The sequence below is a fragment of the Trichosurus vulpecula genome, chromosome 1 (genome assembly GCF_011100635.1).
Source record: "Trichosurus vulpecula isolate mTriVul1 chromosome 1, mTriVul1.pri, whole genome shotgun sequence".
Classification (NCBI taxonomy): Eukaryota; Metazoa; Chordata; class Mammalia; order Diprotodontia; family Phalangeridae; genus Trichosurus; species Trichosurus vulpecula.
Window position 1 is genome coordinate 567,655,545 of NC_050573.1, and position 15,073 is coordinate 567,670,617.

At 40.6% G+C, this 15,073-nt stretch overlaps 1 protein-coding gene across 1 annotated transcript in view; it reads right to left on the reverse strand.

The window, feature by feature from the left end:
- LOC118834457 (aminopeptidase O (putative)) overlaps positions 1-15,073 on the reverse strand; it is a 542,097-nt gene that overhangs the window by 115,794 nt on the left and 411,230 nt on the right. Inside the window, exons 12-13 of the mRNA XM_036741906.1 lie at positions 2,985-3,047; positions 2,331-2,405 (exon numbers count right to left, since the gene is read on the reverse strand). Coding sequence (XP_036597801.1) covers positions 2,331-2,405; positions 2,985-3,047 — 138 coding nt within the window. The remainder of the gene's footprint in view (positions 1-2,330; positions 2,406-2,984; positions 3,048-15,073) is intronic.

The window sequence follows — 15,073 nt, forward strand, 5'->3', positions numbered from 1 at the left end:
ATGACTCTCTTTACTCTGTAAGACTGTATTTCAGAAGAGATCTTCATATCAGCCTGTGATATATTAAGTGGACCACTGACTAGAATTAGAGGATATGGATTCAAAATCCCATTTCTAATACTATGATTTTTGACAAGTCATTTAAATGCCCTCAGTTTCCACATCTATAAAGTGAGAAGGTGGGACTAGATGGCTTCGGGGGTCCCTTCCCCCTAGAGCTATGATCCTGCAAGTTATCTGAAACACCAGGAAGTCCTTTGATGTTTTTATGAAAATTTACAACAACAACAAAACTTCCTTCAATTTTACCTTACCCTGGAAAGGCATCAGTTAGCTACAGAGCCTTTGTCCCATTCTCCAGTGGCCAAACTGCCAAGATAATATGGTATACAAATGCTTGGGGATTACTCATGTAGAAAGGCTCAATGCAACGTATTTTATTACAACTATTATCATCTACTGTGCATATCTAACCCTCGAAAGTACTTGAGCCCCTTCTCCCATAAGGAGGCTCTATGTTTCACACTCCCCTCCTCACAATGCTTTCAGAGTTCTCTTATTAAAAATGCTGGCCATATTTCACTCAGTAAGAGGTGAGATTTTTCTTACCCATAAGGTCCAACATAATCTAAACTTTACGATGAGGAAAACAAAGAAACAAAAAAATAACATAAAACCCTTCAGATCCACTGGAAGGAAAAAAATCTCAACTCAGGTCACTCTCACCCTTGCAAGTCTCCAAAGAGATTACAATAAGAAAGTGTGTTATAGATTAGTTTAATTTTATTTCAGAACAAATCTAGGTCTGGTATACAAAAAAAAAAAACAAACCCAAATGCATTCCTTTCCATTTTATTTTATGGATTTAGGAAGATTTTATACGGTTACATAAAATATCTTGGACACTCTGCGGGGGAGGGGTGAGGTTCAGATGAATATTCTCACATCATATAGAAAAACACAAAGCAATTGTTGTAAACCATCATTCTGTTTGCTTCCTGTCTTCTATTGTAAACACTCATCTATCAGGTTAAAAAAAATCTAACCATAAAGTTTTTTTATAGAAACAATTATCTCGGTATACAAAAAAAGTGGAGACATAAAATTAACTCTGGAAGCGTACAGGTTTCTTTGTGTGTGTGGCTTTTTCCTCTATTACTGGTTAAGGAAAGAACTTTTCTGAAACATCAAAGCCTAACCTAACTCCCCTCCTCCCTAAAAAACACACCTTGTATTGTTGCTACAAAGTACTAGATTTTTAAAGCCAGTGATCCCAAAGCGTTTGAAAACTGCCAGGTGGAAGCTTAAGTACCTTGGAATTTTCAGCATCCCATCCAGAACAATGTGCTTTGTGGACATTCAAGAACAGCACAATGCCCATACTAAGGCAAGACATCATAGAAGTTGGCAGCGGTGTTATCAGCAAGAATTTGGCTACAGAATCAGCTATGATTCATCATACATTCTAGAAGGAGCAAAACAACATACCGTGCTATTTTAATCCTTTGATTCTATCAAGGATCAAAACCAGGAAAAAGAAGAAAATGCAGAATAGATGCATATGAATTCCCAATGCGCGTAACATTTTCAACTTTGTGTAAGTCACCATGCAAGTTTTAAGATTCTGTTTCTTTTTAAAAAAAGAATAAAAACCCAATATATTACTTACCTCCTATTATATATAATTTGAGGTATGATGAACTGTCTTAAAACTTATTGGGTGTTTTCCCAAGAAAACAGGGAGCCCAAATGTCTGTACCTCAAAGTGTTCTAATCGCTGCTTTAAGGCAGCCAACTTTTCACTTACTATAGAGCAAGAAAAATTCCCTCTAGTGCTCCCAAAGTTTATCAAATTATTTAACTTTCTCCTCAATTCAACCTTAGGAGGATTCTTGAAAATACCCATTTGAAGTGTGCTTTAACAGCGCCAACAGTGCCTTTAAATCCTCGTATCCACACTCTAGGTGCGATCTATCCCAACATTCTACTTCGGAAGTTTATTCTTGAGAATTTTTTCTTCAAAATTTATTTTAACATTATAAGGTCCAACAGTTTGCGTAATATAACTGCGGAAAACAAGTTGTGCGCTACTGCAGAGCCTCTTTAAGACTGCCACATTCCTCCCAGTCCCCTCCCCCCAACATATTCAGAAGGCTCTATTAAAAACAGGAAATTAATAATTATCAGGACTCACAGTCAGTAGCCTCAGCAATTAAAAATGTTCTGCATTTGACTGTAAGCGTGGTCGAGTCAAGCGCTTCTTCCCCGCAGTGCCCGTGATCACGCAGGGGAGGTTGAGGACAGATCTGATAACTGATCAAGACCCCTACCTTTTCAAAAACTTCTTCGTTCTCCCTCCTCCTTCTTTTCCTGGCTCTCCGATTTACGCGGATCCATTTTGTGACCTGAAGTTCAAAAACCAGAGCGCTTTTTCACAAACGAGCAACAAAGTGGGAACAGACTGGGAGCCCCAGCTTTCCATGGCTTCACCGCCGAAGGACACGCGCCGTCCCAGCCGGGAGAGGCACGCTCTTGGCACAACAGTCACTACTTGACTCGGGCCCTTTCATCTCCCACCTCCTCCCGGTCCCCCCAAAGAATGGCAACTCAGAGTTCGGCGTCAAGTTATGAGAGAAGCTTCAGGCCACTTGGCCGAAGTATGGGGGGGGGAGAGGTTCGGGGCTCTTTGACTTCTGACCCAGGGCTCAGATTTATTCATCTGCCCGCTCATTACGTCCCCCTCCCCCAAGAAAAGCAGCATCTTAATCACGGCCGATCTTCATTACGCTAACCCTGGAACGCTGTCAGAGGCAGCCCGGGTGGGGAGGGGGGGGGGCGGGATGGGACGCGAGAAGCCGCAGGGAGGAGGGCGAGGAGGCGGCTGGATGCCCGCGGGAAGGCGGCTGGATGCCCGCGGGAAGGCGGCTGGATGCCCGCGGGAAGGCGGCTGCACGCCGCGCACCCAGCCAGGTTTCCCCTCTCACCTCATCATCTACTTGCCGAACGAGCCGACTCTCCGCCCAAGTCTCAGTTTCTCCTTGCAATGGCTAACGGGAAGAAGAAGAAGAAAAAAGAGTCAAACAAAGTGCAAGTTTATTGAGGTTGCGGTGGCCGCGCGGGGCGGGGGCGGGGGTCTCCCCAGCCCCACCGCCTGCCTGCTTCTCGGGCTCTCTCCTGCCACCCCGCATACCCTCCCCCAGCCTCTGGAAGGAGCCCGCAGCCCCCGGACTCGGGGCTCGCCCGCGTCTCCCCCGCCTCCCGTCCCGCGCCCCGGAGCTCCCTCACCTCGCCGCTGCCCGGGAGCAGCCCATGGCGCGCGCGGTTCGGCTCCCACTGGGTTGGCTATTTTCTTTCTTTTTCTTTTTTTGGGGGTGGCGGTGGTGGCTGGAGGCGGGGAGAAGGGCTCGGCCCCCTCCCCTCCCCTCGGCTCTCCCGGCTCGGAGGCGGGGACGGAGCGGCGCCGACCGTACCCCCGTCTCGGCCGGCGCGGAGCAGCGGCGGGGGCTCCTTCGGAAATGAAACACCTAAAGGGGCTGGGGCGGGGGCGAGGACGGAGGGGGGCCCGGTGCTCGAAGATGGGGAGGAGGCAAGGGAGGAGCCTGCCTTAAAGGTATAGAGGCTGCCTCGGTGGGGTGTCCCCACCCCTGCCTTTCTCCTTTCTTTCTCTCCCAGCCCCTCCCACCACCTCGGAGCACAGGTTCCCTCCAGCCCATGGCCCTGAGGCTCCGTCGGGGTCTCTAGCCTCCCATAGTCTCCCCACCTGACCTCATCTCAGCCCTGGACCTTTCGCTGCCGTCTGTCCCACGTACCGGGGTTCACAGATTTGGCCCCGAGCACCTCGATGTCCGCCTGGCCTTGGGTCAAAAACTAGTTCACAAACTTGGCTCGTAGAGATGACGGGGCTTTCTAATGGAATGAGCTAGAACACGTTGGCTATTTAAGACCTGCCAGTAGCCCCTTGACCTCTAAGGAACCCAGAATAATGGCAGGTGGGTTCCCAGGGGGAATGATGAGGGGCATTTTAAAGGCTGAGAGGCCAGTGTGCCTTCTGCTTACCACCTACTTATGGCATCTCAGAAACCGCCCTTAATGAACTCCAGACATTCGTTAAATGCAGGTTGGCCAGGATGGGCCCTGTTTGATTTGAGCACTACGGTGACCCAACTTTCTAGCTGCTGCTTTAAATTCGGATGCAATCTACGTTAATAAAACAAAAAACCATCAACAAAGACCCCCCCCCCAAGGTAACTGTAGCTGATACAAGTGATACTCAAAATATATTTTTTCATATTTGGGGAAAAGACAGTTTGCTCTGGGTATATAAAACTTTTCCATATGCTAGTTGTTTTTCTGCCATGAAATAATTTTGCTTCATTACTTCCATGAGTTTTGTTATAGAAGCGCTAGAGTTCTGTATATATGAAACATGATGGTGACATCACTAGAAGCTACATGTACGTAAATAAGGCGGATGGGGGCGGGCAGGGAAGACGTGGGTCACATTTTCGCCTGCTAATCTTGACAGTATCCCTTTAACTTTATCACATTTCTCTAAAGAAAATCTCTTAACCCTCCCCCCCCCTTTTTTATTACTACAACATCTTTCTTTCGAGATCAAAAGCCTTAGATCAAAGCCAAGATCAAACTCTCTGCTTTAAATAGAAGCAACATCGCCATGAAGTAGTTTACACAAAGAACTTCTTAATGGAGACATCACAGTAGAAAATCTTATTTCATCCCTTCAGTTCATATTCACAACAGGACTACTTAAAAGTACATTCCTGATGCAGTTCCATCATGAAAATGTACAACAGGCCTGCCCAGAGGGCTAGCATTCTACTTAGTGTTTCTGTTTCCAGGAAGGAAAGAAAATCCCAGATGCGTCTAGAATGGTGGCTTGAAGAAAAGTGGTTTGTAAGCTGCTTCACATGACTTTAATCGGACACTGCTAGGAACATTATTTCAGTTCCATTGCTAGTACTAGGGGAAATGGAGAAGCATATATTAAGTGTCTACTATATACCAGGCATTGTGCTAAGTGCTTTAAAAATATTCTCTCATTTCATCCTCAAAACAAGTCTAGAAGGTAGGTGCTTATATTACTATCCCCATTTTAACGTTGAGGAAACCCGGGCAAAGGGACACATGGACCACACCCAGTGAGCGGCATTCCTTGGAGACTGGGATTTGAATTCAGGTAGTCCTGACTGCAAGCCTGGCTTAGCCCAGGGCCCTAAGAGGTTTAAAAGATAATCTATTTTATTAATGGTTAACTTTGAGTCACAGATGTAGAGCTGGAAGGAACCTCAGGAAAAATTAAGTGACTTGCCCAGTGTCCTGCAGGCTACCTGCTATATAGTCTGGTCCTGGTTCTCTGACACAAATCTAGTACTCGTTGGACCACTGCTGATTAAGTGCTTAGTGTGATCTAGTCATGGTATTTAGAGATACTGAAAAAAGGCAAAAAAATCAGTTTCTGCCCTCAAAGAACTGCCTTGCTGAACCGTGTAGATTATTTTGTCTACTAGGAGGAAAGAGTTTAAAAAATAGTTAATTTTCAAAAATATAAGCATTCCCAATACATACACTTGGGCCAGTAAAACATTACAAACAATGAGGAACATCTTTGTATAACTGGAAAGCTACTTAATTTTAAATGGAGAGAGAACTCTTAAGCACTTAGGCTTCTAAGACTACTTAGGACAGTTCAGGATCAATAGAAAACTATTATCGGCAGACATTTCCTTTTACCCACTACAGTTTGTTCTCTGACTTCAGCTAGACCTAGGAATTCCAATGTTGAATGATTCAATATTGACATACTAAGATGCTTCCATATAAACACACCCAATTTCCTTAAATATCCCGTTCTTTTGACCCATCAACATTTTTTTAAACAGAAAGAATAAGAGAGAAAAGCAGACAACAGAAGCCAAAGTAATTACTGCAAATTCATCTTACAACTGGTTCTAAAAATAAGTGGAGGATGTAGCCAATTACTTCTTGTTGGGCTTTTCCTTGTTTCAGTTTCAAAATATAACACTCAGATTAATATAGATAGGGCTAGCTTCGGTATTTATCAGAGTAACAGTGAAGTTATTAGAATTGGAATTGAGGTCTGGGCTCTTTTACCTTATCCTCTAGTGTTACTTTGTTCACCCTCTCTCAATGATATCCAAAATGTTTTGATCGCATGCCCCTATCGCTAAAATTCTTTGAGCGCTCATTTCCCCAATATTTGCATATTATTTATAAATAATATACATATACTTTTGTCCTAATATATTATACATGTTAGAAAAAATGCAAAAATGGAAAATTCAAGATGAACTAAAGATAGTAATTTTAAAATTTTATTAGTATTAAAACCTTTTGCTGTTGCTCAAATATTAATAATCAATAAGAATTATGTTATAAATAAGTAACAATGATAGTTGATATTGCCCATATTTAAGTGAGACAGATAATTGAATAGGCTTCATTATTTTTGAAAAATCACTGTGAATGTCCTGAGGGACAGGAAAGACAAGTAATTGCTAGTAATTAAAATGGGGATAACAGCAGCTACTGTAGAGAGCTGTTGTACCAAATGAGGAAATATGCATAAAGTGCTTTGTAAAACTTAAAGTACTATGTAAGTTTTGTTTTATTTTATTGAATTAATTTTTTTTTACATTTTAAGTTCCAAGCTGTCTCCCTCCCTTTCCACACTAGAGAAGGCCACCATTTGACACAGATATAGATATAGATCTATCTATGTAAAAGCATACTATAAATACTTCTATTTATCAGTTCTTTCTCTGGAGGTGGATAGTATCCTCCTTCAAAGGTCCTTTGATTCATACGTCCAGTTGATTTGAATATTTACAATATTCAGAATAGCTTAGCCATTTGTAGTTATTTTTTCAAACAATATTGCTTTTACTATATCCAGCATCCTCTTGGTTCTACTCATTTCACTCTTCTTTATTTCATGAAAGTCTTTCCACATTTTTTCTAAAATCAACCTGGTCATCATTTTTTACAGCACAGTAACATCCCATCATAACCATATACTACAGCTTGGTTAGCCATTCCCCAGTTGATAGACATCCCCTCAATTTCCAGTTCTTTGATACCGCAAAGAGAGCTTCTCTAAATATTTTGCAATATTTAAGCTCTTTTCCATTTTCTTTAATCACCTTGGAAACATACCTAACAGTAGTGTTGCTAGGTCAAAGGGTAATTCTTGGAGCACAATTCTAGATTGCTCTCCAAAATGGTTGGATCAGTTCACAATTCACCAGCAGTGTATTAATGTCCCAGTTTTTCCACATCCCCACCAACATTTGTCATTTTCCCCTTCTATCGTTTACTAAAATCTGATAGGTGTGAGATATCTCAAAGTTGTTCAAGTTTGCATTTCTCTAATCAATAATGATTTAGAGCATTTTTAAAATCACTAGATGTAACTGTGATTTCTTCATCCAAAAGCCACCTGCTCATATCCTTTGTATATTTACCAACTGGGGAATGACTCAGTCTTATAAATTTGACAAAGTACCTTATATATGTGAGATTTGAGGCTTTTATCTGAGGAAATGTCTATAAAATTTTTTCCCCAATTTCCTGCTTTCCTCCTAATCGTGGCTACATTGATTTCATTTGTGCAGATCCTTTTTAATTTAATGTCATCAAAACAATAGCTATTATATGATGAGTTAACCAAACAGGCAAATTTATTTTTTTGTTGTTGAAAGATACACAATCCAATTTTTGGGCTATATAATGGTTTTTATTGAAAGACGTACACTACAACAATCGAATAACAGGCTAGAAATCAGTGAACATGGCGACTTTGCAGCAGGAGTCATGTTTCTCTCTAGGTAGATATTTGCCATATACAATATGAAAACAATCACAAGTAAATTGTCTCTGATTCCAGCTCAGCAGAAGGTTTTCAGAAGAAACTCCCTCCTTGTTCTTTGTGGATAGTATCATACCTTAGCCATGTTTTTGTACGAGTGAGAGGAACAGTAACAAGGCAAGTTTGGGTGTAAGGTACAGTAAGGCTGAAAGGCTTTAAGTGCCAAATGGAGGACTTTAAATTTGATTCTAGAGCCAACAGAAAACCACTGGAGTTTATTTTTGGTAGGAGGGTGACATGCAGAACTGCAATTTGGCAGATCAGTGGAGAGTGGACTTCAGTGGAAAGAGAATAGAGGCAGGGAGGTCACTGCAGTAGTCCAAGGAAGAGGTGATTTTTAACTTGATTTGGTCTGTGTGAGTGGGGAGAAAGAAGACAGAGATGGAGAGTGTTTGACAAGCAACAGTTCATGTTGTTTATGCTGGGATGTACAAGTGAGGAGAGAAGGATGACATTGAGGTTGTGAATTTGGGTGACAGGAAGTTCTACGTTGCCCTCAACAGAAAAAGGGAAGTTCAAAATTGGGATGAGTTTGAGGTGAAAGATAATGTAGAGATTTGCAATGGAGATGGCAACCCAGCCATGTATTCTAATCTTGTGCAACTTTATCTGTTCCACCCAAAACAAAAAGCCATAGTGGTGGGGGGAGGGGGACTTTTACACATCACTGTTCCTGAGCATAGACCTTGTGGTGGGGCACCTGCCATACCCAGGTGAGCTTTGAAGCATGGGAGAGGATTTTCTCAATGGAACCAGCACAGCTCCTGCTGTATCCCCTGTGGGGACTGGCTAATGCCAGTGGCAGAAGAGGGGGAGACTGCAAAATCCAGAAACAAGCAGGGTTGGGGAATGTTGGGTAATAATTAGCAAAGTGTAGGGATGGTTATGTGGGTGACAAACCCAATGATTGGCTCTTAGGGGGAGGATGGAATGCAACCATTTTCCTACTCTCCAACTGTTGTATGACGCAACCACTTGGGGTCACACCGCAGGCCAACTTGAAGAACTCGAATTTTCTTAAAATGAGAAACAAAGGAAAGATGCCACAGTCACTCTACTATTCTGTAAAATGGGGGAGTAGGATCAGGTGAACTCTCATTCTTCGATCCCATCCTAGCATTTTTGTGTGTGGTGACTGTTAAGAGAGGTCATGTGAGATTTCAGTGTGATTCTGAGATATGTGGTGCCAATTTTCTTCTAAGTATTACGAGAGAACTAACAGTATTTAGAAGGCTCCAGAAGTGTAGCGCTCAAGCAGTATAATTTATATTTGTCCAGACACACATACAGATAGATAGACAGTCATAAAGTATTTATTAAGAGCACTGGGCTAAGTGCTCAGAGTACAGAGGCAAAAGACAGTTTTTGCTCTCCAGAAGCTCACAGTCTAGTGGGGGAGATGATATGCAAATAACTATCCATGTACAAACACGCTACATACAGGAAAAATTGTGAATAATCAATGGAAGGAAAACATTGGAATTAAGAGGGACTGGGAAAGGCTTCTTGTAGAAGGTGGGATTTTAGCTGGCACTTGAAGTAAGCCAGGGAAGCCAGGGGTGAGAGATGAGGAGAGAAAACATTCTAGGCTTGGGCTCAGCCTGTGAAGACGGAGTGTCTAGTTCAAGGACCAGCAAGACAGCCAGTGTCACAATACTGAGGCGTAGGGGGGAGGGAATAAGGTGTAAGATGACTGAAAGCTGGGGCTGGGGGTTGGGCTATGAAGGAGTTTTAACACCAAACAGAGGATTTTATGTCAGACAGATATACAGACAGACAGAAATGGTGGAAATGCCTGCTCTCCTTACCTTACCGCATGGTACAAGGATAACGTTTTATCAATCTTAAGCACCATAGAAATGGGGAAGATTACTTGAATTGTGTCTTGAAGAACCTTACGCTATTCTTGGCAGGTTATTAGACAGAGAGATGGATAAAAGACTAGGAGCAGCCTAGTATCATAGGATAACGGATTTAGAGCTGGAAGACACCTTAAAGATCAGCAAGACCAACCCCTTCATTTTATAGATAAGGAAACTAAGATCTAGAGAGGGCAAGCAGCTTACCTAGTATCATATGGCAAGTGAGTTTCTGAGGTAGGATTTGAATACCCTTGTCCTTCCAAAGAGGGGGGGAAAGCAACAAATAAAACCAAAGGGTCCTAATTTTCCATCCATTAAATACTAGTTTTACAAATAAGGAATTTATATAATTTTTTTTTTAAAAATTCACCATACTGACTAGAAATAAAGCATATGAAGTCATCATTGCATTCACATTGCTTTAAATAACTATCAAGAAAGTAGGGGAAAGTAATGATATATAAGGCTACCAAAATTTATCCTCTGCCTCATGAAATTATGTAGTTGGCAACCGGAATATCAATAATGCATTCCCTAGTGCTCCATCAGTGAAGGGACTTGATTTTCATGATCATACCAACAGTATATTTAACTTCCAAATTTATTTCTTCTGCTTTTTCAGTCAAAAAAAATGCCTCTTAATTCTTTAAACTGGAGTCATTTTGTTTTCACCCCCAAGGTAATATAATTAGCTATTTTTAACACACTTCACATTTCTATTAAGTGAATGCATTCTTAAACAGTAACTGTCACGAGTGTCTAGAAGCTAAATGTTACACTGAGATAGTATTAAAAGTTAAGACATTAGTATGATTAATAGGATATGATACATAAAGACTGGAAAAGAATTTTCCCACTAAGCTTAGCACTAGACAAGCATCTGTTTTGCCACGTCCATTAAATATCAAAAAAGGATTCCTTGTGTTTAACTTAAATTCTTCCTGATATCGTTTAAATCTATTTACTCTAGTATTGACTTCACTCGAGATGGGATGTTGAAAAACTAAAGGAGGAAAGAGTAACTGAATTGGATTAATTATTTTAAGGTGAGAAAATTTAACAACTGTTTTCAAGTAGGATGAAGTCACTTTAAATATCTCATAATGTTATGTATTCTGTTTACATTACTTTTTTATAATGCTTTATTCTGGTGGAAATATGTTCTAAAGAAACTGGCTCCAAGGAATTCTCTTGCTAAAGCAGTCCCTATATAGTCAAGGCAGTTTGTAAAAAAGCAGAAAACAAGGGGGAGGAAAAGCCCTTTCGGTTGCTAGGAGCAACTGTAAATGCTAAGAGAAGACAACTGAATTGAAATTTTAAGCAGTACTTAGTAGAATAGCTAGCAGCCAGAGATTGCAGCTGAGGGAAGGGAGGTGGGAGGAGAGATGTTCTCTCTTTTAAAATACAGCTTAAAATTATCCTTTTCTGATTGGAAAAAAAAGTCATTCAGGTTTCACTCTGTTGGCAGCGGGATGAAGTTATGTGCTTCGGTCTCTTTTTTCCTACTTCTACAACATGGATAGGAGCAAATCCATGGAAGTCAGAGGAAATGGCAGAAATGTCTACATGGTAAAAATTCCAGAAGGGCAGGATAAGGTCATTCCTTTAATTAACTGGAACAGCCCAAGCAGGTAAAAAGATCTTCTGTGGCCAAGAAAGAGAGAGGCTGACAGCTGTGAGAGGCTCAAAGGATGCTTTTATTCCAAGCTGGCCATCCCTAGGAGGGATCCGATTCCAAGACGACAACATTGTACTTATACAGTACTTTGCAGTTTACAAAGCATTTTTTCTCACAATAACGTTGCGAATTACATAGGATATGTATATATATATGTATATATATCAATATTCCCATTTTATATATTTGGAGACTGAGGCTTAGGGAGTAAAAATGACTTTGCTTAATAAAGCAAGCTGGAACTTGAACTCAGGCCCTTTGATTCCAAGTTCAGTACTTTTTGCATTGCTAAATACTGCCTCTGATTCAGGGCGAGTTTGAAGAGAATTTTCTAATCAGGAATTGGAGATGAGACATGGGTTGGAATATTATTATTACAAGACCAGATATAATTAATAGTTAAGGATGGGGGAGAAAGATATCAAATTCCATTCAGTTCATTTCTTTAAATACTGCTTTCTCTTGTCATTTTGAATACTATTGTGTTCATTAAAAAATGTTGTATTATGGTGTTTTAATAAAGATATCTATTTCTGACTCTTCCTCCTGGATCCCCCAAAAGGGGAGAAGTATGGCAAAGTCAGTTCTAATTCTCTTGAGTAAAGGTATCAGATTGAAGTATGGTGGTTCAGATCATATGATCAAGACCCCTACCACCACCTGGTGGCAGTGTACCTTAATTGTATATACAGTATCTTGGAGGAGAAAATCATTTGCCAGAATTAAATCTATACATGTATTCATTTAATGATAGCAAACATCACAAAGGATTCTTTTAACAAAAGCATTACTTGGATATTTCATTTCCATTGAACTCAAACTAAAGGAAATGGGCTTAAACTAGTACAAAAAGTAAGTACTACAAAAGTTTAGGTTACTAGAATATGACTTCTGAATAAAATCTCAGAATATTAGAACACAGAGGCATTTGTAGAAGCCTGAATTAATTTTGAAACAAATAAAGAGAATAGTGGAACCACATTTCATAGAACGCTCAAACTGGCAAAGGTCACAGAGATTGTTGAATCCATGCCCCTCCCCCTCTATATATGTATGTATATATAGATATGTACACATATGTGTGTATATATATACACGTGTATATATACACAGGTATGTTTATGTATACATGTATGTATAGATATGTCTATCTCACAGATTCTGATATTCCAAAATTTAAATATTATGTCCCTCACTATATTAAGTCACTTTGATATAAAATCCTGGCTCTGACCAGGTCACTATGATTTTCAATAAGTCACTTAACGTCCTCAGTTTGCTCTTCTGAAAAATGAGAGGGATGAACTTGAGAACTTCAAAGGTCTCTGCCCATTCTTGGTTCTCTGGTCCTGTGGCTAACTCGACATGAGATGGGTACAGACAATTCTGTCTCTCCAACTTCAGGACTTAAATGGCATCTGCTATACTGCTTCTATACTACATATAGAAACAAACAGAAATGATCACACTCTGAAGTTGCATGTTGGAATCATATAATTTGGTGTGAGGGCAGCTAGGTGGAACAATGGATAGAGTAACATAGAGCAACAGGCCTAGAATCAGGAAGATCCAAGTTCAAATCCAACCTAAGACACTTCCTAGCTGTGGGCAAGTCACTTAACCTTGTTTTCCTTAATTTCCTCATCGGTAAAAATGAGCTGGAGAAGGAATTCAGTATTTTTGCCAAGAACCGCCCCCCCCAAGTGGTCACAAACAGTTGGACACGAGGGAAAAAAACTAAACAATTGGGTTCAAAAAGGATTTTGGTACTTTAACAAAAGACAGATCCCACAACAAATCAGGGGACATCATATCTAACTGTCTGAAGTCATTACATGGAACTGCTAACACATTCTGCCCCTTCTTGTTGCTGCCAAAGCCAGATTACCAGTGTAATGGAAATGGCTATTCGAATGACCTACATGTCATTTTTTATATTTACATTCTAGGGAAAATACTTTGACACTATCAGTTAATAAGCAGAAGAATAAACTATAAAATAGTGGAATCTTCACTCCCAGAAATCTTTAAAAACTTGACTAGTATGTAAATTAATTCAATGTGAAGTTATATGTGGAAGTTATATGGGATTCCATGCCATCTTGGGGAGGGAAGAGGAGAAGGGAGGGAAGAAAATCTGGAACTCAAAATTATGTAGAACTGAGTGTTGTAAACTAAAAATAAAAAAAATTTAAAAAAAAAGAAAATTAAAAAAAATAGAGAGTCAGCAGGCACTGTGTTCTGGAGATGATACGTCCTTAGATAGTTAAATTCTTTCAGAAGAAGCAGCTTAGAAATAGATGACATCTTTTATTTGTTTGTTTTTTGGCAGGGCAATTGGAGTTAAGTGACTTGCCCAAGGTTCCACAGCTAGTACATGTGTCAAGTGTCTGAGGCCAAATTTGAACTCAGGTCCTCCCGACTCCACAGCCGGTGCTCTACTCACTGCGCCATCTAGCTGCCCCTGAAATAGATGACATCTTAAAGGTCCTGGTGCCATTATATAAAACCCAAATTGCATAGGTTTATCAGTATAATAGCAAAAGGTTAACATTTCTCTAACAGTAGAGTTCTTCTCAATTCTTGTTCCATTGCTTCTTTCTCTTCCTGCCATGGTGCTGATCTTTCTCAGCAGTAACAGTTCCACATCATTCCTTCTTCAGAGCACAGTCCCACAACCAGTTGGGTATGTGGTGGTCATTCAGCATGATAATCTTAGGGCATAATTTTGTATTGACAGGGCCCCAGAAATGGTTGCTCACATAAAAACAAAAGTAATGGGAAGTAAACAAACTACCCAATGGGTCTAGTACTGCCCTTTTATGGTTCTATCCTTGCCTAAAGGGAATATGAGTATGTGTGTGTGTGTGTGTGTATACGTGTACACGTGTGCTTGTAGTACACTAACATAGCAGATGTTTTTGTTAGGTCACTTGACTGTTGCCTAATAATACCACAGTATCAGATTTAGAGTAGGAAGGGACCACCAGAGTCATCTGGTCCATCCACTTAATTTTACAGATGAAGGAAGTGCAGTCCAGAGAAGGAAAGTTACTTCCCCAAGGACACATCGGTAATAAGTGGCAGACCTATCACTCCCCACTAGAAAAACAGCAACTTATCCAAGGTGACACAGCCAAGTGTATCGACTAAGGTCTTCGGACTGCAGTGTGCTTTCTACCAGACTAGGCTGTCTCTCAGAAGTCAGCTGTAATATAGACAAGATGTAGGTTCTAGGCACTGAGCAAGTGGAAATAAGTCTGTGCCTTCATCTAATTCCATTTTAATACACAAAAAACGTGCATTATCTTAATTACTGTTTTTATTCTCTCTCTCTCTCTCTCTCTCTCTCTCTCTCTCTCTCTCTCTCTCTCTCTCTCTCCCCTCTCTATCTCTCCCCTCTCTATCTTGGTCTCTTTCTGTCTCTGTCTCTCTCTCTTTCCCCTCTCTTTCTCTCCCTCCCACTCTCTCTATGTCTAGATGTCAATATACGTACATAATCTTCCAATATACTGTTAACATAATAAAAATTGTCTTTTCCAGGTGTTTGTTTATGAGTTGTGCTAAGCTTGCCATCCACTCATCCACAGTCTTTTATAATGGACTTTCTGTGATTCAAAGCTTGCA